General features: G+C 36.5%; 2 protein-coding genes across 2 annotated transcripts; one reads left to right on the top strand and one right to left on the bottom strand.

Annotated features, from left to right (window-relative positions):
• Positions 1–258: 258 nt before the first annotated feature.
• On the bottom strand, positions 259–13,106 carry LOC306867892 (protein SEC13 homolog). Its single transcript, XM_079413830.1, has 9 exons — positions 12,801–13,106; positions 11,840–11,884; positions 11,639–11,754; positions 11,300–11,451; positions 11,078–11,211; positions 8,468–8,601; positions 5,714–5,834; positions 5,324–5,470; positions 259–998 (listed from the first exon to the last, which is right to left on the bottom strand). Exons 1-9 carry the CDS (start codon positions 12,801–12,803, stop codon positions 888–890), a joined length of 963 nt encoding a protein of 320 aa, XP_079269956.1. The 5' UTR covers positions 12,804–13,106; the 3' UTR covers positions 259–887.
• LOC306867891 (cullin-associated NEDD8-dissociated protein 1-like) lies at positions 13,057–25,210 on the top strand. The gene is made up of 15 exons (XM_079413829.1): positions 13,057–13,232; positions 14,493–14,636; positions 14,810–14,964; positions 15,037–15,160; positions 16,297–16,553; positions 16,736–16,841; positions 17,325–17,470; positions 17,848–18,134; positions 18,221–18,362; positions 19,990–21,492; positions 21,639–21,734; positions 23,349–23,518; positions 23,667–23,831; positions 23,906–24,013; positions 24,101–25,210. The coding sequence occupies exons 1-15, from the start codon at positions 13,165–13,167 to the stop codon at positions 24,323–24,325; spliced, it is 3,696 nt and encodes a 1,231-aa protein (XP_079269955.1). The 5' UTR covers positions 13,057–13,164; the 3' UTR covers positions 24,326–25,210.

Here is a 25,210-nt window from a genome sequence, read left to right as displayed (position 1 = left end):
AATAACCTTAATATGGACTTTTGTAAATGCTGTGATGCTCATACGGCGATTTCCTTCTCACATTGCTGATTTCACCATTAACTCTTCACCTGAACAGTTTATGTTGCTGTATGCAACCACGAGGTGTTTTTGCGATGGCTCCATTTCTGAAAATGTTTAGGGCCGCAAACTATACAAGTGTACCAAGTTTCATGCTTTTATGAAAAAGTGAACATTATTTTCACATATCACCTGGACTAAATTGCACAAAACTTTGTAAGATTTTTCAAAAATTGTACGAATTTGTATTTTATTTTACGTGGTGCCAAATTCATAGGAATTCGTATGAAGGACCACCCCTAACTCCGCCCCTCACACAAATCGCACGAACACATACAATCATAGTCGTACAAATTAGCCACCTTGTAAAATACATAGGAATTGGTAGTGATAGTGCTGTATATACTCACAATACATTCCTTATAACCATTATATTGTACGTAATTACATTTTAGACAATATAATTTAATGAAATTATTAAGAAGAAAACAAGTTGGTTATATTTTAATATAGAAAACTTTATTCTTCAATGGTCATTTTGGTCTTGAAAGTCCATTGTGGCCAATATATTTTGACCAGCTTTCATTTATCAACTGTTTTTTTTTTTACACTTCTCCATTAATCATTTCTCAACCTAATTGACATGTTAAGAATTTTTACAAATGATTCAAATCAGCTCAAACATCCTGTTTGGAACTGAACCAATGGAAACGAGCTAAAGGTTGAAAACTAAAACAAAATTTCATATCCGCTCCGCCGTCTGGGATTGAGATGCACTGTTAATGTTCAAGAAGAGTCTTTGAGGGCAGAACGATGTCTGATTGGAGGTGTGAGAGAGGAGACAGACTTCACTGCTCGTTCTGCTGGCTGTCTGTGATGGCGGTCACGGCCCCCTGGCCTTTGTTGACGTCACTGATACAAGCCCACTGTCCATCCACTGACTCCTTCCACAGGGTCACCTATGCGCAAAAGTCAATTAGAAGCATAGTAAATGACATGCTTTTCAACTTTGGTTGAACAATCTCTATAAAACACCACCAGGTTAGACGTATGATTTACAGTTAATATCTTAAGTGAGCGTTTTAATCGTCATTAAACTAGTTTGATTATCTATTCTTGAAAGAGTGCTCTCAATTAAGAACGTTTGCTTAAATATATTCACCCTCAGGCCATCCAAGACGTAGACGAGTTTGTTTCTTCATCAGAACAGATTTGGAGAAATGTAGCATTACATCACTTGTTCACCAGTGCATCAGTGAATGGGTGCCGTCAGAATGAGAGTCCAAACAGCTGATAAAAACATCACAATAATCCACAAGCAATCCACACCACTCCATCAAGTGTAAAGATGCATGCTTGTAAGAAATTAATTGACGGACTGGAGTGGTGTGGATTATTGTGATGTTTTTATCAGCTGTTTGGACTCTCATTCTGACGGCACCCATTCAGGATCCATTGGTGAGCAAGTGATGTAATGCTACATTTCTCCAAATCTGTTCTGATGAAAACCAAACTCATCTGCATCTTGAATGGCCTGAGAGTGAATACATTTAAGCACATTTTCTTTTTTAGGTTAACTATTTCTTTAAAACGGTCTATTAGTTCTTTAAACTTCAATAGCAAAAAATAACAGTGCAAACTGTCAATTAATTCAAAACTTCGTATATGCAATAATTGTAGGTAAAATACTCGTTATTACAATATATTGGGTGATATGAATAATCTTTTTTTCAATAATGTTTTTTTTTTAAATGTACTGTATTTAGTTCTTTAAGCATTTGTAGTTGATTTGAAAAGCCATTGAGAGTAAAAGCATACATTGTTCAAATGTTCTGGATTTTTAAAGAAATACTTTTATTTAGAAAGAATGCGTTAAATTGACTGGTTAGGTAGGTTAGAGGCCATTAGGAAAAAGCAAACATGTTTTCCTGTTCCAGGGACAGCGACGCAATCTTGCTCATCTTGGTGGGGTAAGATCATTTTGGCAAGCAAACAAGGTAATGAAAACATCTTCAAGAACGACTAAAAAAAGTGCCTACTTTAGCTGCCTAGAACCACCTAGTCAGGACTGTATTTAACCTGCGCTTATTTTCAAAGCCCTTTTGCATTATTTAGCTGTCTGTTTTATAAATGCATCAGATAATGGCACCTTCGTCTGAGAGTAAATGGCTCGACCCGTCGCTCGCCGTTGTGAATAATTACAAGGCAAGAAATCACGACAACCCAGAGTCTAGATTTAAATAATGGCGACGTCGAGGACCGATTCCCTCACGCTGGGTGATATAACCTCAGTCATTAATTCCTGAACCTGAGAGTGCTTTAATAGTCAGGCACTGTAAAATGAGTAATGATGCTGGGTAAATGCAGTGCTGTAAGCTGCCCACATGCTCCAGCGGAGCATCTTCACTCCATAATCCCACAGGACGAGAGCCAAAGACTGTCAACATAGGTTTCATGGTGAAAAGTGAATGAATCTCAATGAATTTGTCAGAACATTCACAGCCTGTCCTTTAGTTGGTGACGGGATGAATCATGTTTGGCGCACAGCAGCCTGGAGGACATGAGAGCGTTTGTTAGCGTTTATAAGAACTGTTATTTTAGTAATATTATAGGTTTTATTATTATTTTATATTAGTTTTAATAAATTAACTACAATTTTATTAATTGTTTTAGTCAATTTGAGTAAATTAATTTAGTAATTATGTGTTTGTCTTTTTTTTTTCCATTTATGTAGTTTTTATAAATTTTTAATTTTAGTATATTAAGTTAAAGCTAAACAGAAATGAGAAAGGTAAAATGTAAAAAGTTAAAATGTATTTTAATTTCAAGGAAATGTTTTTTAGCAGTTTTAGTTCTGTTTAACTGATTATTAGTGCTCATTATTTAAACAATAGCAAAAATGGTTACATTTCAAACTGCCCATTTTAATGAACTAAAACTTTACATTAAAAAGATGTATTAAACGTATTAAAAAGTCAAAATACTAAGTAAAATATATTTAGGTAAATATTGCTCATTACTCAAATATATTGGTGAATATAAATAAAATAAAATATTTTTGGTAACACTTTAGAACACTTGTTCACTATTAACTATGACTTTTCCTTCAATGAATTCATAATTTGCTGCTTATTAATAGTTAGTAAGGTAGTTGTTAAGTTTAGGTATTGGGTAGGATTAGGGATGTAGAATAAGGCATTAATATGTGCTTAATTACTACTAATAAATGGCTAATATTCTAGTAATATGCATGCTAATAAGCAACTAGTTAAGAGACCCTAAAATAAAGTGTTAGCATATTTTTTTTCATTTACGTATAAACTACTGTTCAAAAGTTTGGTATCGGTAGCTTTTTTTTCATGTTTTTGAAAGTATTTTTGCTCAATCTTTTTGCTGCTTTTATTTGATCAAAAATACAGTAAAAAGTGTAATATTGTGAAATATTACAATTTAAAATAACTGTTTTCTATGTGAATAGATTATACTCTAAAGGGCTTTTCACACTGGATGCGAAAATTCGGCACAATGACGCTTTTGAATCGAAACAATAGATCCCTACGGGGCTATTCACACCAGGCTCAATCATTTGCGGTGCAAAAAAGCAAATCTTTTTTTTTTTTTTTTTGTATTGTGTGTCGATTTTATCCCCGTTGCGCCGCGATAAAACAGGCCGTCCAATCAGATTTGAGCTTAGATCATATGCTCGGAGCAGCTGCGGTTGCACAAAAAGGCAAAGAGTGGTGGTGCTGTTTCGAAAACCAGTGTAAAAAAAACACGGAAGAAGAGTATTCTGAGAGAAAAAGAGAGTTTTGTTATCTTTGGTATCTGAGAACAGATTTATTCTCACATGTTCTTTATTTAATTTCTATTAATTCTCTACGTAATTATGTGATCTGGAGTGTCTGTGTGTTATGAGTTGGAGCGCGTTAACTCTCTAGATCTTACGTATAAAAAAAAATCTAGTGAAATATTTCTACATGAAATATGAAAGCAAATAGACATCATGATATGATTATGGCAATATATTTTCTGTATGCAGCTCATGTAGGGCTGGGCGATATATCGCATGTAATTGTCATGCGCATCTCGTCAGTAAAGCCGGTTCCGCGATTAGCGGTAAATCTCCATCACCTGCTTTCAAACGGAGTGTCACAGAGCCATAGTTAATGAACGCGGTATTGCGTAGCTTGTCAGTGATCTAAGGCGATTCATCTGCGATAATGAACGTACTGCGTAGCTTGGAATCGTGGAACCGGCTTTACAGACGAGATGGGCATGATCATTGTGTTCGATATATCGCCCAGCCCTAAGCTCGTGGTATTTTTATAACAATAAAGGACGTTTATGACAATAAGCAGTGTTATTAAAATACAAAGAGTGCTTGTCTGCCTAATATAGAATCAAAATCAACTATAGATAACATTTGGAAGTTATTACATGCAGTCGATGATGGTTTAAAGTGGGTTTTAAGCAAAAAATATTAATAATTAACGCACAAATTTTCAAATGTGGTGCTACTTCTGTTTGTATTTTAAGCATTTTTCTTGTAAGCATTATAGTTTGTGTTTCTGGCATAGAAACACTTTATTTATCTTAATTTAATGCTTTATAATGAGCAGCGGACGATGTTAAATCCATATACGAGACACATATGAGGAAAAATGCATTGTTGATTGGCGCCACCTAGCGTGTAGGCGTGAATTAGCAGAAGGTGAACAATCGGTTCGTGTTCGGTGTGAAAGCAACGTTCGTCATCTCGCTCAGACTGGAACGGCTGGAAGTGATCTAAGCTGAATTTTCAGCATCATTATTCCAGTCTTCAGCGTAACATTATCCTTCAGAAATCATTTTAATGTGCTGAATTGCTGCTCAAAAATATATTTCTTATTATTATCAATATTGAAAACAGTCGAGCTGCTTCATATTTTGTGAAATTATTTTGATTTCAGGATTCTTTGACGAAAAGGTTCAAAAGAACAATTTATTTGAAACAGAATCTTTGGTAATATTACACATTTTTTAATGGTCACTTTTAATCAATTTAATGTGTATTAATTTCTTAAAATAGTTTTGAACAGTAGTGCATTTTATTGATTTTTTTTACAATTTTATTGTATTATTTTTACTTATTTTAAACATTTTCAATCTGATTGGCTACAATGGCTGATTGAAAAAGCCATTTTTGGGCACTTTAACAATAAATCAATTATTTTAATTTCTGATCAACTATTCCTTTAAATCCAGACTCTAAGGTCGTATTGGAAAGGTATAACAGAGCACATACTTTGTTGTCTCCTCCTGACACAGCCAGGATGTTTCCTGTGATGGACCAGCTCACGTGCCACACCACATCATTGAATTTGTGGAGAAGTTTGGCCGTCCAGGTGTTACCGGCTGGGTCGTCACATGTCCAGATAAACACACGACCATCCTATGGTGGAATATAACAATATAATATAAATCATATTCCAGATACTATTATCCAACTTACATGGCATTAAAGGTATACATTTTAGTAGTTAAAGCATTCCTAAGGAATCAAACACATGGCTTTGCCAAGAACGTATATCATTTTAGTTTAGAATAAAAATCAACTTATTCAATTTTATTTACAATTATAGCTCACAATGATATACAGTACAATATGTAGGGTAAAGCATTTGGCTGTGATCACCTGTGAGCAGCTGGCAATTGTGCTGGTAGGCAGACCAATGGAAGGAGCCCAGCCAACATCTCTCACCCAATCACTGTGCGCCTCCAGCTTCTGGTCCTCTTTCCACTGGCCATCCTCTTCTCTGAGAAGAAAAATAGGATTGTCAGCACATTGTTTTAATTCTATTATATTTGTAGACTTATTTTAATAACAATGACCAAAAAAAAAAACTATTTGTGGGTGATTTATTACTTCAAATATCATTAGCTCAATAAGAATGTAACATTTTATTATATTTGGAAATGGAGAAAACACACACACACAGGCAACCCAAAGTATGGAATAATTAGGATTTATAATGTTTATGAAAGAACGCTTATAATATTTTTTAAACGTTTATTGCAATTATAGTTAGTGCAAAATGTTAAAATAACTTTTCTATTTAAATATATTTCAACTGTAATGTATTCCTGTGATATAATGCATTTATTCATCAATTTACTCAGCAATGACTCATTGAATTGATTAAATTTTAACATTAAAAATGTAAAAAAAAAAAAAAAAAAAAAAAGTCATGCTGCTCTTTTTTACTTTCCATTTGTAAAAGAATCCTGAAAAACTATCAATTTTAGTTTGTATACATCTTATTTTTAGCACCAAATATGAAACCGTGTAACTGTTTTCAACACTGATAATAGGAAATGTTGCTTCAGCATCAAATCAGCATTTTAGAATGAATTCTGAAGCATCATGTGATACTGAAGACTGGATTAATGATACTGAAAAATCTGCTTTGATCACAGGAATAAATTACATATAAGAATATATCCAAATAGAAAACAATTATTTTAAATTGTAATAACTTTTCAGAATATTACTGCATTTTGGATCAATTAAATACAGCCTTAAAGAGCATATGTAAAATTATATAAAGAACTATATATTAATTATAACAAACTTATGGCCTCCAGAGTAGTGTTGTCACGATACTGGAATTTCTAACTTCGATACGATACCTTGAAAAATATCGATACTCGATACCATTTTCGATACCACGGTGAAAAAAACTGCCACAATATTAAGGGGGTAATTTTTTTTTATTTAAAGATAAATGTAACAAGTCGAGAACATGCGGTATATTTTACATGAACAAAAAAATGTCTTGAGGTACTGCCTTTGTTGATTTATTTATTAATCTTTTATTAATCTTAGTTAAATGTTAATTGAAACTAACGTTTACTAATACATGTACTAATTAAAATCCAAAGTTCTATTTGTTGATATTCTTACTTGCTTCATAACCAAAATATTTCCAGATATAGGGCCCTATGAAATCATCACCGTTTTATTTTTTTCTACATTCAATTTTTTCCATTTTAATTTTTCTGGATTCCGTTTTTTTCCGTTTGAATTTTTCCGGACTCTTTTTTTTTTTTAATGGTCAAATTAAATGCTATTAATCTAAAAGCATGTCTAATTCATTAAAATCATGAAAATTATACAATTTAACATTTAATTTATTAAAAGTGTAACAAAAATGACACGTTTAGGGCCGTATGAAATGATTTATATTTCTCACCTTATGTTTTATTGTTACCAAATTTAGCATGTCTATTATTTGAATGCATACAAACTATTTTTATTTATTCTTACAGTAGCCTTATGAACTGTGTTTTCCCCCTCAGAAATTCTGTGTTGTGTATTTAAATTTTACTGGATATCAGATGAAGGCATAAAACTATTTTAATTCATTTATATTTGAATTAATGAAAATTAAACATTTACATTTTTGGCAAATGAAGGGGATTTACTATTAAAATTAAAATATTTTGTGATTATTTCTTTAAAAAAATTAACAGTAGTAGTAAATAGTAGTATTATGTACATTCTACTAAATAATAGTAATATAGCCTATTTCTGGCACATGGTCAAAAAACCGAACTTTTATTTTGACGGGTTGCCGTGAATACTTCTAAAGTTCTGTGTGTGTATGATATGATGCTAGTTTTACTCAAATTAAATGGTAAAATGCTCGTAAAGTGCCTTTCAGATCAGTTCTGGAGATATTGATGTATTTATGTCCTCATTGAGACGGCAGACGCTGAAATCACCGCGAGCGCCACATTAGTAAACACAACCGCACGTGCAGCACATTCACACAGAGACGCGCAGAACATGCAGGATTCATATTTAAATCCACTTTTGCAGCTTAATATTTACATATACTAGTCCATATCGCGATTTGATTTAAGTGTAATGACCTACTTTTGATTAATTCATCCAAACTTTGACAAATTCCGTGACTTTCCGCGTTAAACTGTAAATTCAGTGTTTATGACTGGATTCCGTGCGCGTTCTCTGCATCGCGGAGATCATAGATCCCTACAGATAGCGCTCTTGCTGTGTTCTTTAACAACCAGAGCAGTCATCTTTCTATTCACTTCACTTTTGCTATTTAACCAGAGCGAAGGAGACGAGTGCGGTCACGTGTGGTGCTTGTCCACGCGCCTTTGGAGAGAAGTGAAAGTGACAGCTCGGCTAGTATCGGTGTATCGATACTTCGGGAAATTAATATTGGTACCGTTCAGATATTTCAGTATCGATATTTATCGAAATATCGATATTTTTGACAACACTACTCCAGAGTAAATATAACATTATTTTATTTTCATTTACTTATTTGGATTTTTTCTATTTAATTCTGTGTGGGTCTACTGGTACCCAAGTGTGACAGTAAAAGTACACTGTTCTCTCAAAAATAAGGGCTGCACTCACTTCCACAGCTTGACCAGATTGTCACAGCCTCCAGACACAAATCTTTTGGTGTAGTTGGGCTTCTGTCCTGTTTGCTGCTCAATAAGACTCCCTGGGACAACAGCTGGGGCCCAACTCACAGCGTTACAGCCGATCTGCCAGAGAGCAGAGAAACCATTAAAAAACTCAAATAACAGAATGCAGTACAACAAACTGAGCAAGTCTTGTATGACATCTACTATACTCGACTGAAGCCTCTACATCGCATGTCTATAAAGCCGTATGGTTCAATCAGCACTGATGAACATTGAAAAGAAGGTTTGGTAACACTTTATTTGTAGGTGTCCTTGTTACAAGTTACATGTACTTACTATTATAATAACAATAAATTACATGCAAGTGCCTATCCATATAACAATTACATGTAGTTAATTAATATTACTCAGTACTTAAATGTATAATTACACTTTAACAAGGACGCCTTAAAATAAAAGTTTGTCTCGCATCATAGAGATTTCACTGTAAAATCAGAAATTTCTAAAGTTCTAAATTTAAGTCTAAATTTTTCGTATGCTTTTTTTTCTCCACATTCATCATCACGCACAGAAACCTTGCACACCAAGTCAAAATGCTCGCTACAGATGCAAAGAATGCAGAAAATCGAACCCGATCCAATTTTGTTATGATGGACGAAAGTTTCGGAGGCAGTGTGTAAACGTAATTGACACAACGTGTGGTAGTATTAGTTAACGTGCGAAAGTTTTGGTCCTGCCTCTTGCATGAAGTCAGCCAGCGTAGGAAACATGTCCAAGCATCCTTTCTCCACACGAGTGGCCCATAGATCCAGCTTTCTCCGGAACGAGGACACTTGCTCAAAAGCCGAAAACACATTGCAGTCTCTGCCCTGCAATGAGGTGTTAAGCGTGTTGAGGCGTTCAAATATGTCCGACAAATAAGCCAACCTTGCGATCCAGCTCGAATCACTCATGTGCTGTGCCAGTGGGGATTGAACATTCGACAGAAAAAGTAGTACTTCCTCACGCAAATCAAAAAGTCGTGATAGAACTCTGCCCCGAGACAGCCAGCGGACTTCAGTGTGCAGAAGCAGCTGTTTGTAATGCGCTCCCAATTCATCGCATAAAATGTGGAAAAGACGAGCATTTAGAGGTCGTGCTTTTATCAGGTTGACCATTTTCACAGCTTCGTCGAGGACACTCGGAAGATCATTTGGCATCTTCTTGGCAGCTAAGGCTTGTCTATGGATTGTGCAGTGGGTCCACACAGCTCTCGGAGCTACCTCCTTAACCCTCGATATGAGACCACTGTGGCGGCCCGTCATTGATTTTGCCCCATCACTGCATATGCCACAGCAGCGTTCCCAGTCTATATCGTTCTTTCTCACAAATTCATTCAAATATCTTGACAAACCACACACAAAGGTCGTGGTTCATCAGCTGGTCCGGTCCACGTAAACTCCAGTCCTAAACTCAAATACTGATCATCATATCGTCGTCTTTTGGGTTTAAGCCCTGAAGTTGAAGGCTTTGAATCAGGGGGTCTCAGAAACCGCTCCATTATATTAATAGGCATATACCTATATTGGCGGGCTTGCTAAACAGCAGCGAATTCACAGCTATGGCCTTCTGGGTGAAATATTTTTTTTTTTTTTCATATTTTTGACTTATTTTTTTATATTGTTTAAAATAAAAATATTTAAATATAATAAAAAATACATATAATAATTAAACTCAATAATTATATATTTTATTTATAATAATTTCCCCCTCCCCCTGACATGCTCTGGCGCCCCCCTGGGGAGGCGCGCCCCACACTTTGAAAACCGCTGTATTATACAAACATATTAAATTTAATTGTGCAAAATTCATATTTATTTATTTTATAAGTTATTGTGCTAAATATAGTAATAACATAGTAAAAACTAGAGCTGTCAAACGGTTAATCGTGATTAATCCAAATATTCAAAATAAAAGTTTGTTTACATAATGTGTGTACTGTGTTTATTTGTCATGTATAAAGACACACACATGCATCTATACATTTAAGAAAAATGTTGCGTTTATATATTAAATATTTATAAATTAAATAATTTATATGAATATAAATATACACACAAATACATGTAAATATTTTCAAAATATATGCTGTATGTGTGTGTCTTTATATTTACACATAATAAATATACACACATATATTATGTAAACAAAAACTTTTAGTTTGGATGTGATTAATAGCAATTAATCGTTTAACAGCACTAATAAAAACATACATTTACATTTATGCATTTAGCAGACACTTTTATCCAAAGCGACTGACATTGCATTCAAGTTACAGTTTTTATCAGCTCATGCAAAAACTTTAAATCTTTGTACTTTTACTTATTAATGAGAAGTTTTTGATCAGATACAATCTGGTTTTAGTTTAAAAAAAATAATATATTACTGTTATATAAGCTATTAGAATGCATTTGGGAGGTTATTCCAAATAATAATAATAAATTAAATTACACACACACATACATTTATATAAAATCTAAATCTACTATATGCAAATAGTAGTAATAGTAATAGTATATTTTAAGATATTATGGTCGCATATAAAGGCTAAACTCACTGTATGTGCATTGTTGATCTTCTTAATATCCCAGTGTCCGTCTCCAGAGCAGGTCAACACTGAAATGGCCCCATCTGAGCTGCCACAGGCCAGAATCAAGCCGAAGTCATACGGTCCCCAGCAAACAGAGTTCACTGCAGGAGAACAAACGTGTGATTGTCCACAGCGGGATGCACTTCTGTGTCACAGTGTTTGATAAGAGAGTCAAAAGCGTGAAGTTACCAGAGGAGTCGTGGCCTGTGTATTCATACATCTTGTCCCAGGTGCCGTTCTCCTCCTTCCAGATGATCACCTTCCTGTCGTAGGAGCAGGAGGCCAGGATGTTGCCGTACATGGGGTGAGCCCAAGCCACCTGCCACACCGGACCCTCATGACTGCCCAAAGAGATTGAAAGAATTAAAATAAAAGAACTACAAATAAACTAAGAGGAGCTAATAAGATATTAGCCCCGTTATCAACCATAAGTCACTATTTAACCAGAGTCTTAGTTTATGATAAAAGTCAATGTATAAAAAAAATAAAATTAAAAAAACCCTAGTTTTGTTTGTGAGCTTCACTCACCCCCTCAGATCAGCCACGAGGATCTGCCCTCCATTTTTAACGTCAAAGATCTTCACAGAGCGATCAGAGGAGCAAGTGGCCAGTCTAGTGCCGTAATAATCCATCTGAGCATCATGCTGAACACACAACGACAAAACAGAGTTAAAAAGCTAGGAAAGATGCAGTAGATGTAGAGGAGACAGAACGGATGAAGACACTCACGATCATATCCTCATGTGAGGTGTCCACTGTGTTAATGACTGAAACCTGAAAGACACAACACCACAGACGTGCTTGAAAAGATAAACCGTTATTTGTCAAAAACATATACATGATTTTAGTATGCATCAGTAGAATTTTTGATATTATCATGCATTTTATCTGAATACGCATACATTTCAATAAACATTGTCATGTAAAAAAAAAAAAGGTATAAGCAACTAATAAATACTTTTTAAATTTGATTATTATTATTTAATATTTATTTATCATGCACTTACCTAAATTAAATATTTTACTCAATTGACAAATACTAATATGCCATTACTCATTTAATATTTTATAATATATATTTAAATATAATGCAAAAGTCATTTTTTACACTTATTTCTCTGCATATACTGACATATGCAATCATTTTTTTATTTCTAAATTAAATATTTTAATCAATTGACAACACTAAATACTACACAGAAAAGTAAGTAATTTATTATTTTTCTGCAAATACTGATGTGCAATTATTTGCTTGTTTATTTATTTGATAATTTATCACGTAATTAACTGATTTATATATTTTAATCAACTGACAGCATTAAACATGATACAAAAACTTCATAGAAAAAATATATAAATTGGTATAATATCCAAAAAAACAAGGTATTCCAAGCTGATAGGTCATTAAATTACAACTAATTGTATAATAATAATAATAATAATAATAATGTTCAACAACAACTGAAAACTATCAGATTATTGTATATTATCAGAGCTGTTTTATAATCTAACAGAAATGTGCTTTTAATCTCAGAAACAGTTTTGACATCTAAAAATGTGTTTTATTTCCCATCAGGCCACTTGCTGTAAAAACTACAGAATCGGGGTTTGTTCACATTTTCCCATTCAACAGCTCAAGAACTACCGGGTTTGAACAAATGTCTGAGAATAATCCAAATGTAACACTCACCATATTTGAATATATCGCTCCTTCACCAATGAAACCTTGAGAAAGTGTCCTGGTTGCTCTTCAGAAATGAATTTACTGATAATATTTCCGACGTGGCGGACTGTGTCTCCGCTGATAAACGCTCCGGGTGGAACCAAATAAAGGTTCCGCTTCATGTTTCTGCATCTCACATTGATTCCAGCAGATGACAGCAAAGCGAGTGAAATTATTCATATATCGCTCATCTCTATTTATAAACTGTCCGAAAGTGTCATATGTCCCAGTCTGTCCAGTGTCCATCCAGGCGCTATGATCTTCATCAAGCTCAACTTTCTGTATTAATTTGTTTACATCGCCATAAAGCGCAGTACTTTAAGAAGTCAAGATGTCGAATATCACCTTTTACATTTCCAATCTTTTGGAAAAAATGACATCCACTGACAAAGACTTTCGGTAAGACAAGTTTCTGACTCATGGCTAATGTTTACCAAAATAGGCCAATGACAAAGCAACATTTTATATCTGAATAATTTTCAGATTCATACTTTAAAATGCTTAACTGGAGACCACTGATATACTACTAAATATAACGTAGCAACTTTCATTTTCTGTAAAGCTGCTTTGCAACGACTTGAATTGAATAAACATTAACTTTTGTAACTGTAGCAATAACCTGGAAGCCAACCGCAGTTAAAATGGAAAGAAGAAGAAGACTTTTATAACTAAAAAGTAGCTGTTGTGGACTTATTATTATTTATTTACAAGTAGACTATTCTGTTCTATTATATTTTAGTCGTCTTTTGGTAGCATAACTTGGTATTAAATAAATCAAAATTAATGATAACTATATTAGTTGTTTTGCATGAGCTATATCAGCTATCTTGGTAGCAGCCTTATTTACCATAGTAAAACCATGCTTTGGACATGTACTGGGTGCATTACATATAAACTGTAGTCTGTTTGGTTACTGATTACTTGATGAAAACTGTAGCTATTAACGTAAGGTTAGGCTAAGTCATGCCCTGATAGCACACGTATGTCTGCAAGATGTCTGTTAAAGATCTCTTGATCTGGAAAGCATCTGCTGTCTACAAACATCTGGCAGACATCTTTCAGATGTTAGTTTTACATACACTCTAAATCATATAGACATCTAATAGACGTCTATTTGACATCTAAAAGGACACATCATATAGACGTATTGCAGATGAGCAAACACCCTAATACGTCTTTCAGATGTAAATGCAGGCATCAAATATATGTCTCCGTGATGTACGTGTGCTATCACGGTGTATTTTTACTACTTTTTAGGTTTACTTTTTTATCAAATTTGTTTTAAACTTATACCATTAAATGCACCACACTGATATTAAAGACAAACGAGGAAAATATATTCCTTGAAACATGTCTTTGTGAATATAATCAAAGCTGATTACGACACAAAGTAGTATTTTTAGAAAGGAAAACTAAGAGAATCAATACATTTTTTATAATTTACTGCCACTGTGTGAACAATATGCAATCGTGTAATCCATAAAAAAGTAACTAATCTGATTATAAGCATTTTAAAATGTAATATACTCTAATCACAAGTACTTAATTTTGGAATTTGATTACGTTATCCAGATTACCTGTAATCGGTTACTACTGTGTACTATGCGATGTGGATTGTGAAGTACATAAACACTAATCAAAGACTATGATTTCTTTCAGGTTTATGGCGGCCAATGACCTGATGATGGAGCTCCAGAAGGACTCGATCAAACTGGACGAGGAAAGCGAGAGGAAAGTTGTGGCGATGCTACTCAAACTTCTGGAGGACAAAAACGGAGAAGTGCAGAATCTGGCCGTCAAATGGTATTTTCTCACTCAGATTTTCTTCCAAACTTCTTCCTTTACAGTGATATAGTGTTCATGATTACACTCTAAAAAATGCTGGGTTAAATACAACCCAGTTTGTCCATATTTTACCCAGAGCTGGACTGCATTTAACCCAGCATTTTTTTAGAGTGTATTTCTGGTTTGTGTAGTCTTGGTCCTCTGGTGGGGAAAGTGAAGGAGTGTCAGGTGGAGACGATGGTGGACACTCTCTGCTCCAACATGGTCTCCAACAAAGAGCAGCTGAGGGACATTTCCAGCATGGGCCTGAAGACCGTAATCGCCGAACTGCCACCTTCATCTACAGGTATCGAGATGATATTAGAGAAATTTCCATCTTTTTGGGATCTTTAGTCATAGCTGTTGTATTGCGTTGAAGGTTTGAGCCTCACAGTCAACGTCTGTAGGAAGATCACGTCCCAGTTGATTGGAGCATTGGGAATGCAAGACGACGTGTCCATTCAGCTGGAGGCTTTGGATATTCTCTCCGACATGTTGGGCAGGTTGGTCCAAATGTCTTGTACTTGCATGTACAGTTGAGGTCAAAAGTTTACATCCCCCAAAATAAGAGGGATCATTTTTGTAGTATTGACTCGAATAAGATATTTCACTTAAAAGATGTTTACATATAGTCCACAAGAAAAAAAAATAGTTGAATTTATAAAAAATGACCCCGTTCAAAAGTTTACATCCCCTTGATTCTTAATACTGTGTTGTTACCTGAATGATCCACAGCTTTGTTTTTTTGTTTAGTGATAGTTGTTCATGAATCCCTTGTTTGTCCTGAACAGTTAAACTGCCTGTTGTTCTTCAGAAAAATCCTTCAGGTCCCACAAATTCTTTGGTTTTACAGCATTTTTTAACCCTTTCCAACAATGACTGTATGATTTTGAGATCCATCTTTCCACACGAGGACGACTGAGGGACTCATATGCAACTATTACAGAAGGTTCAAACGCTCACTGATGCTCCAGAAGGAAAAACCATGCATTAAGAGCAAGGGGTGAAAACTTTTTAAATTTGAAAATCAGGGTAAATTTAACTTATTTTGTCTTCTGTAGCCTCTGAAGGGCAGTACTAAATGAAAAAAAAATATGATATTTAGGCAAAATAAGAAAAATCTTCTGTAATAGTTGCATATGAGTCCCTCAGTTGTCCTCAATGTGAAAAGATGGATCTCAAAATCATACAGTCATTGTTGTAAAGGGTTCAAAAATGCTGCAAAACCGAATAATTTGTGGGACCTGAAGGGTTTTTCTGAAGAACAACAGGCAGTTTAACTGTTCAGGACAAACAAGGGACTCATGAACAACTATCACTAAACAAAAAAACAAAGCTGTGGATCATTCAGCTAACAACACAGTATTAAGAATCAAGGGGATGTAAACTTTTGAACGGGGTCATTTTTATAAATTCAACTATTATTTTCTTTTTGTGGACTATGTAAACATCTTTTATGAGGAATGCCTTATTCAGCTCAGTACTAAATTAAAAAAAAAAATATGCATTTTGTATGATCCCTCTTATTTTGGTTAAATAATTAACATTATGCAGATTCTGAAAGGGGGTGTAAACTTTTGACCTCAACTGTAAGTGTTTATGAGCATCCACCCGCCAGTCTTATACATTTTTTTGCCAGGTTGAGCACTGCTCTGGTGAGCTTCCATCAGTCGATTCTGACCAGCCTCCTCGCTCAGCTCATGAGTCCTCGTATGGCTGTGAGGAAACGCTCTATTATCGCTCTGGGTCACCTGGTGCCCAGCTGTAGCCCCGCTCTGTTCACGCAGCTCACCGAACACCTCATGGGCGAACTGTCCCGCGGGCCGCCCACTACCAATGTCCGCACCTACATCCAGTGCCTGGCCACAGTCAGCAGACGAGGAGGACACAGGATCGGTGAGAGCGGATTTAACATTTCTGCTATAATTCTGTCAGTTTTGAGGGATTGTCGTGTCATTGTGTGACTAGCTAGGATAAATTCAATAAAGCACTAGTGTATTCTGGATATTTTTAATATAACATGTAGTATTACATTACATTTTGAATGGTGGCGTAATACTGAGTCTTATGATCTGAAGGGGAACACCTGCAGAAGATTGTGCCAATGGTGGTGAAGTTTTGTAACGTGGAGGATGATGAGCTACGCGAGTTCTGCTTTCAAGCTTTTGAAGCTTTTGTTAGCAGGTAGAACTATTCTTTCTATATTATTTGGTCTTAAACTAAAAATTATTAATTTTTTTTTTACATGAGGGAATTCTTTTTGCATTTTATTAATTCGTTTAAATCGTAACACTTTATTGTATTATGTTTGTTTAAATTGTAACATATTTTGACATTTTGTGACATTTTATTTTGGTTTAATTTATGTTTTGTCATTTCGTAAAATTTATATTATTTTTTTATTATTTAGATTACATTAGACCTATATCATGTTTTGACAGTTTTGACTCGTTTTATTTTATGATATTCTTTTATCTGATATTATGTTTTATCATTTGTGTAACATTTTATATTATTTTGATATAAATTATATTAAGTTTCATCATCTTGTTTCATTTTAGTTAATCATATTGGTAAATATTATGTTATTTTGTTGTTTTTGTAACAATTTTATCACTGTATGTTTATACTTGTATGTCAGAAATTATTATTATTTATTTTTTACAGATGTCCAAAGGAAATGTCCCCTCACATCCAAGCAATCATTAAGTTGTGTTTGAAGTACATCATCTACGACCCCAATTACAACTACGATGCTGATGATGACAAGGATGACAGTATGGACATTGAGGACACAGAAGATGAAGATCAGGGTGATTTTTTTTATGACTATCCTTATGCAACTTTAAGAGTAAACATGAATAAAAATGATTCCTTTGAAAATAATTAAAAAATATTACTAATGTTAGATTAAAAAATCAAGTTTATCAAGCTATGAGATGAGGCTGATGGGCATGTTCATGTTTTTCCAATGCTATCTCACGACCAATTCGTACGTATTTTACGAGGGGGCTAATTCGTACGATCTCACTCGTACGATATTTCTAAACCCCCAGTGACGAGTAGGTTTAGGGGCGGAGTTAGGTGTAGGTCATTCATACAAATACACATTGTGCAACTCGTAAAATACGTACGAATTGCTGTGAGATCGGGCTGTGTTTTTCACAGTCAGCACACTTGTAATCTATAGGGTCTGATGATGAATACAGTGACGACGATGACATGAGCTGGAAGGTGCGGCGTTCCTCTGTGAAATGTCTGGAAGCGATAATCAGCAGCCGCAGGGATTTGCTGGTGGAGCTCTATGGATCCATAAGCCCAACTTTGGTGTCCCGCTTCAAAGAGCGTGAGGAAAATGTTAAAATGGACATTTTCTCAGCCTACGTTGCTTTGCTCAGACAGACCAGACACCCTCATGGTTCCACTTTGGACACAGGGGCTAAAGAGGAGCCTGCAATTTCTCTCTTGAAGAAACAGGTACTAATTTTTGCAGGTTATCAACCCAACTTACATGTAGCATCCAGTGCATATCTCCTAAAAACAGCTCTCTCCTGCATTTACAGGTACCGACAATTGTAAAAGCCTTACATCGACAGCTAAAGGAGAAAAGCATGAGATGTAGGCAAGGCTGCTTCAGTCTTTTGACAGAGATGGCCAATGTACTGCCTGGTCAACTAGGAGAACACATACCAGCCCTCGTTCCTGGTCAGATTAAAAGAGATTTAGCATAAAACACTATGCTAACATCCTGTCCACATTGTATAAGACTGTCTACAATGGATGCAAAGCAATGAGTTACCAATAGTAAACTGAAGCCCTGTCTGAATTCTGACATCAAAGGCAAACTGATTTGGAAAGTTTGTTTTGACATGTCCAGTGTAGACAGCTTCTAGCAGATGAAGCATGATCCATGCTGACTATAGTCACACCTGTTGTACACATGGTGTAAGTCACTATTCTTAGTAAGAATAGCTAACATGCTTACTTCAGGTTGTCCATTGCTAATGGACACTAAAGGTCATTGCACACTGAGTCGTGCGTATTTCAGTTTTTTCGTATTTCCTATCAAAATGCATGCTACGGATGCAAAAACGCAGAAAATCGAACCTGATCCTAATTTTTTTATGATGGACGAAAGTTTCGGAGGCAGTGTGTAAACGTGATTGACACAACGTGAGGTCGTATTTATTTTTTAATGTACGAAAATTACAGACTCAAAAGTGTGCAATGACCTTAAGTTCTGGTCAGTGATGTTCCTTTTCTTGCTCTAGTTTCAACAAATACATAAGAGTCTATCAAGTTGCGTTTGGACCTTTTGCATCCAGTTGTGCATTTTAGAGGGTTAGTTCATCAAAAAATTTAAATTATGTCATTAATTACTCACATTCATGTAATTCCAAACCTGTAAGACCTTCGTTTATCTTCGCAATATGGAGCCCCGCACATTACATGCAAGAAAAAAATAATAAATTGTGCACATGATTTACTAAAACGTGCACACGATTACTATTTTGCTCCCTCGATTTGCTAAATTGTGCACTCGATTTACTAATTTGTTCCCACGATTTAGCCTACTATTTTTTTTCCTGCATGTCATATGCAGGGCTCCGTATCGGAACACAAATTAAGATATTTTGGATGAAATCTGAGAGCTTCCTGACCCTTCATAGACAGCAATGGTACTACCTCGGTCAAGGCCCAGAAAGATAGTAAAGACATCGTTTAAATAGTCCATGTGACATCAGTGGTTCAACCATAATTTAATGAAAATACAAGTATACTTTTTTGCGTGCAAAGAAAAAAAAATTGTATTTCTTGTGTGATCCTGCATCAGCAGCATCACACACATGCGTTGTGTGATGCAGGAGCCTCATTCTGACGTAGAACTTGGATGCACTGCGGCTTGTTTGCAAGTAGAGGAATGCACACTGGTACTCTCATGAACACGCGTTGAAGACTGACACAGAGGAGAAGAAATTGTTGAATAAAGTTGTTTTTTGTTGTTGTTTTCTTTGGGCACAAAAAGTATCCTCATAGCTTCATAAAATTACGGTTGAACCACTGATGGCACATGGACTATTTTAACAATGTCCTTTCGTTTCTGAGCCTTGAACGTGGTAGTTGCATTGCTGTCTATGCAGGGTCAAAAAGCTCTCAGATTTCACCAAAAATATCTAAATTTGTTTACCAAAGATGAACGAAGGTCTCACGGTTTGGAACAAAATGAGAGTGAGTAATTAATGACAAAATTTTCATTTTTGGGTGAACTATCATTTTAACCAACTTTGTGGCATATTATTTTATATTCATTTAAGCCTCTATCTCTCTTTAGGTATTATTTACTCCTTCACAGACAAGTCGACCTCTTCAAACATGAAGATTGACGCCCTTGCTTTCCTCAATGTTCTCTTAAGTAGCCACAACCCAGAGATCTTCCACCCACACATTAGCGTTATCTTACCACCAGTGATCCAATGTGTCGAAGACCCGTTTTATAAAATCACATCGGAAGCCCTCCAAGTCACCCAGCAGATTGTCAAACTCATGCGGCCGCTGGACAAGCCTGTCTCTTTTGATGCCAAACCTTACATCAAGAGCGTGTTCGCTTGCACCTCGAAGAGGTTGAAGGCGGCTGACATAGACCAAGAGGTGAAAGAGCGGGCCATTTTCTGCATGGGCCACATTTTGAGTCATTTTGGCGACCAGCTTGGTGGTGACCTGCAGCCCACCTTGCAGATATTTCTGGAGAGGCTTAAAAATGAAATCACCAGACTTGTCGCAGTGAAGACTTTGACTCTTGTCGCTTCCTCGCCACTTAAAATCGACTTAAGGCCCATTTTAACAGAGGGGATTCCAATGCTTGGATCCTTCTTGCGGAAAAACCAACGGGCCCTTAAGTTGAACACGATAACAGGTCTGAATGTGATGGTCACAAACTACAGCGACAGCTTCAAGCCACCTTTGATAGAGTCCACACTGAGTGAGGTTCCTGCTTTGATTCAGGAGAGCGATATGCATATCTCACAAGTAGCCATAACGCTGACCACCTGTATGGCCAAAGTTTGCCCGTCCTCTTTGAGCAAGATTGAGGGGACGATCTTACCTGAAGTGCTTAACTTAGTCCATTCTCCACTGCTACAAGGTGGTGCTCTTAATTCAATACTTGAGTTCTTCCAGGTTCTTGTAGCAACGAAGGCCAACAACATGGGTTACAGTGACCTTCTGAAAGCCTTGAGGGGGCCTTTCTATGATTTCAAGTCTACTGATTCAATGTCCGTGCATAAACAGTCCTACTACTCAGTGGCCAAGTGTGTAGCTGCCTTGTCGATGGCCTGCCCCAAAGAGGCTTCTGGAGTGGTCACCAATCTTATTCAGGAGATTAAGAACCCCAAATCATCCGAATCAGTGAGAATTCTCTCATTGCTGTGCCTTGGAGAAATTGGACGGTTTATGAACTTCGAAGGGCAGAAGGAACTGAAGGGAGTCATTATGGAAGCCTTTGGTTCTCCTAATGAGGAAGTCAAGTCTGCTGCATCTTTTGCTTTGGGAAACATTTGTGTTGGAAACTTGGGGGATTATCTGCCATTCATGCTAAAGGAGATTGGCAGCCAGCCGAAGAGACAGTACCTGCTTCTGCACTCCCTCAAAGAAATGATCAGCGCTCTGTCAGCCGACAGTCTCAAGCCTCACGCGGAGAACATCTGGGCTTTGCTGTTCAAGCACTGTGAATGCGCAGAGGAGGGCACTCGCAATATTGTAGCCGAATGTTTGGGGAAACTCACATCGGTCAGTCCATCTGAACTCCTACCAAGGCTAAAGAAACAACTGTCATCGGGTAATAAGAGATGAAATGTTACCTTGAATTTACTCGGTAGATAATGAGCTAGTTTCAAACATAGTCTTAAAATGTAGCAAAGTGTTTGATATACATAATTGGGCTGCACAAATCTAAACAAAAAACAATATTTATTGTTCTTCCAGGGTCTCCTCTTTCTCGCAGTACGGTTGTAACTGCAGTGAAGTTCACCATTGTTGACCACCCCATGCCCATAGACTCACTTCTCAAAGGATGCATTGGTAACTTGCATGTTTTTACTTGTATATACAATGCCTTGCGAAAGTATTCATACCCCCTTTTTGTCACGTTTTATGTTGCTGCCTTATGTTAAACTGCTTTAAATTACTTTTTTCCACATCAATCTACACTCCATACACTATAATGGTAAAGCAAAAAGAAAAAAGGTTTTAGTATATTTGCACATTTATTAAAAATAAAAAACGTTAACGATTCCATTGCATAAGTACTCATACCCTTATCTGGGACAGTTGGAATTTAGCTCAGGAGCATTCATATTGCTTGTAGGTGTTACTAGACTTTGAGTGAAGGTAACCTGTGGCAAATTCAATTGATTGGGTATGATTTGGAAAGGCACACACGTCTTAATAAAAGGTCCAACAGCTGATAATGCATATCAGAGCAAAAACCAAGCCCTGGGGTCAAAAGAACTGCCTGTAGAGCTCAGAAACAGGTTTGCGTCAAGCCACACATCTGGGGAAAAGTTCAGAAAAAAATTATACATAATTGAAGGGTCGCAGAAGCATGTAGTGTCTGTTACCCTTAATGAAAGAAGTTTGAAACAACCAGAATTCTTCTTAGAGCTGGCCTCCTGGCCAAACTGAGCAATTAATGGAGAAGGGCTTTGGTTAGACTGGTGACCAAGAACCTGTTGGTCACTCTAGTTGAGCTCCGTGATCATATGTGGAGATAGGAGAAATCTACAGAAGGACAAACATCACTGCAACACTCCATCGATCTGGGCTTTCCGGCAGTGTGGCCAAACTCAATCCTCTCCTCAGTGAAGATAAAAGAAAACACACTTGGAATTTACAAAAAAGCACCTAAAGGACCCTCAGACTCTGAGAAACCAAGATTCTCTGGTCTGATGAACCTCATTTCTAAGCATCATGTTTGAAGGGAACCAGCTCTGCTCATCACCTGCAGAATACCATCCCAAAAGTAAAGTGTGCTGGTTTTTCAGCAGGAGGGACTCATCAGAATAGAAGAAAAGGTCAATGCACCAAAATATTGAGATAAGACTTAAAGAAAACCCAGTCCAGAGCGTTCAGAACCTCAGACTGGGCAGAAGGTTTACCTTCCAACAGGACAGTGACCCTAAGCACACAGCAAGAGTGGCTTATACACACCGCTGTGAATGTCTTTGAGTGGCCCAGCCACAGCCTGGACTTGAACCCAATCAAATATTTCTGGAGAAACCTGAAAATATGCGTCTGCCCCCATCCAACCTGAAAGAGCTTGAGAGGTGAAGAGACAAATTGAAGATAATTGCCAAATGTTGATGAGCAAACCTTGTCGCATCAAACAAAAAAAGACTTCAGCTAAATATTTAGTTAAGGGTATAAGTACTTGTGCAATGTACTTATTTGAGTTTTTAATTTTTTAATAAATTTACGAAGTTGTGACAATTCTGTTTTTGCTATGTCAATATAGTGTATGGAGTGTAGATTGATGTGGGGGAAAGGGTAAGTTAAATCAGTTTAACAAGGCAGCAACATAAAATGTGAAAAAAATGAAGGGGTATGAATACATTCACAAGGCATTGCATATAAATGCATGACAGATACCATCGTAAATCCTTGAACTAATGGCCTAGTTTGTAATTCTGCTATTAGGTGACTTCCTGAAAACACTCCAGGATCCTGACCTCAATGTTCGGCGGGTGGCTTTAGTCATGTTTAATTCAGCTGCCCACAACAAACCCTCCCTGATCCGTGGACTTCTGACATCACTTCTCCCACATCTATACAAGGAGACGCAGATCAGAAAAGACCTTGTCAGAGAGGTACAAATTATGAACGTTAAAAGCATAAGAAAAATGCCATATCAATGTTGTGTGTAAAATATTGGAAACACTATTATACACAAAAAGAGTATAAGAACTCAAGAAGACTCAACAGACTAGAATTACGGCATGTTTAATCACATCTCAGGTTGAGATGGGCCCCTTCAAGCACACAGTAGATGATGGTTTGGATGTCCGCAAAGCGGCTTTTGAATGTATGTACACCCTGCTGGACAGCTGTCTGGACTGTTTGGACATCTTTGAATTTCTGAACCATGTTGAAGAAGGCCTGAAAGATCACTATGACATTAAAGTAAGTGCATTTTAATAATAAATATATTTTCACTGTTCATTTCCTTTAAGATGTTCATGTTTCTGGTTTTGCAGATGCTGACCTTCATTATGCTTGCCAGACTTTCTAAACTGTGTCCAGCCGCTGTAGTACAAAGGCTGGACAGGTTAGTGGAACCGCTAAAAGCTACGTGCACCACAAAGGTAAGGCTTAACATGACAGCATTTTGTTGCAAATATGGGTTGTCTTAATATTGCAGTAAACAATTGTCTACTTTTATAACATAAAAGATAAAAGCCGGTTCAGTGAAGCAAGAGTTTGAGAAACAAGAAGAGCTGAGGCGCTCTGCCATGCGTGCAGTTGCCGCCCTCCTGTCCATCAGCGAGGTGGAAAAGAGTCCCACTATGGCAGACTTTGCCAATCAGATCAGAAGCAACGCCGAGATGGCCACCATATTCGAGAGCCTTCAAGGAGACCCCTTAACAGAGGCTGTAGAATCGATGGACACCAGTTAGGACTCGCAACTGCAATTTGTTATGGTTTGTGGTTGCAAGAACCTGCAATGGACTACAGATTTGTTGTGAAAATAAACCAGTACTTTTAAAGCTTGAAGCATATTACATTACCAGCATTTTGTAGACCAGGGGTTTTCAACCACGTTCCTGGAGCCCATCCAACAGTGCATGCTTTGAACATCTCCATAAACACATTTGATTCAGGTCATCAGCTCATTAGTAGTCTCCAAGACCCGGGCTGCATCCAAAATCGAATACTTCCCTACTATATAGCAGGCCACAAAAACAGCATGTGACAAAAGTAGTATGTCCCAATCCACAATAGAATAGTCTCCTGAATACCCAACTTCTTCCAGTGTGATTCTGAAGCATGCATATGATGAACACTTTATCCCATGAGGTCACAGGAGAGGATTTATGAATGGCTGTGAAGCACCTACTCAGGAGTGTATGCGATTTTGGACCCCAACCAGGGCTGTAAGGAGATGTTTAATCAGCTGACTTGTTGCTTTACTAACTTGTCAAGCCAAGACTTTTCAGGCAGCATTTGCACACAAAGGAACATCCAAAACCTGATTTCAAACGAGTTTCTGAGGCAGCATAACAGTTTACCGATCTACAACAATACAGAACGCTTTGGTGATAACCAAGAGAATATTTAATTACTGCAATACTAATTTCTCACTTGAAATGACATCGAAAGTAGAAAAAGTTGATTAAAAATAGACATTTCAAACAATACTGTCCACCAACTGCAAATTCCAGATGCCGTTTTTATTTTTTCACTCAATTGTCACACAATCAAACATAGGATTGTGAGACACAAGAAGCAAAAACCACTGATGCTGCCTTTAAAATCAATCAGACATCTCATCAAACAGGATG

Source organism: Barbus barbus, assembly GCF_936440315.1.
Source record: "Barbus barbus genome assembly, chromosome: 49".
NCBI classification, from domain to species: Eukaryota; Metazoa; Chordata; class Actinopteri; order Cypriniformes; family Cyprinidae; genus Barbus; species Barbus barbus.
This window is presented reverse-complemented; position numbering and strand designations above follow the sequence as displayed.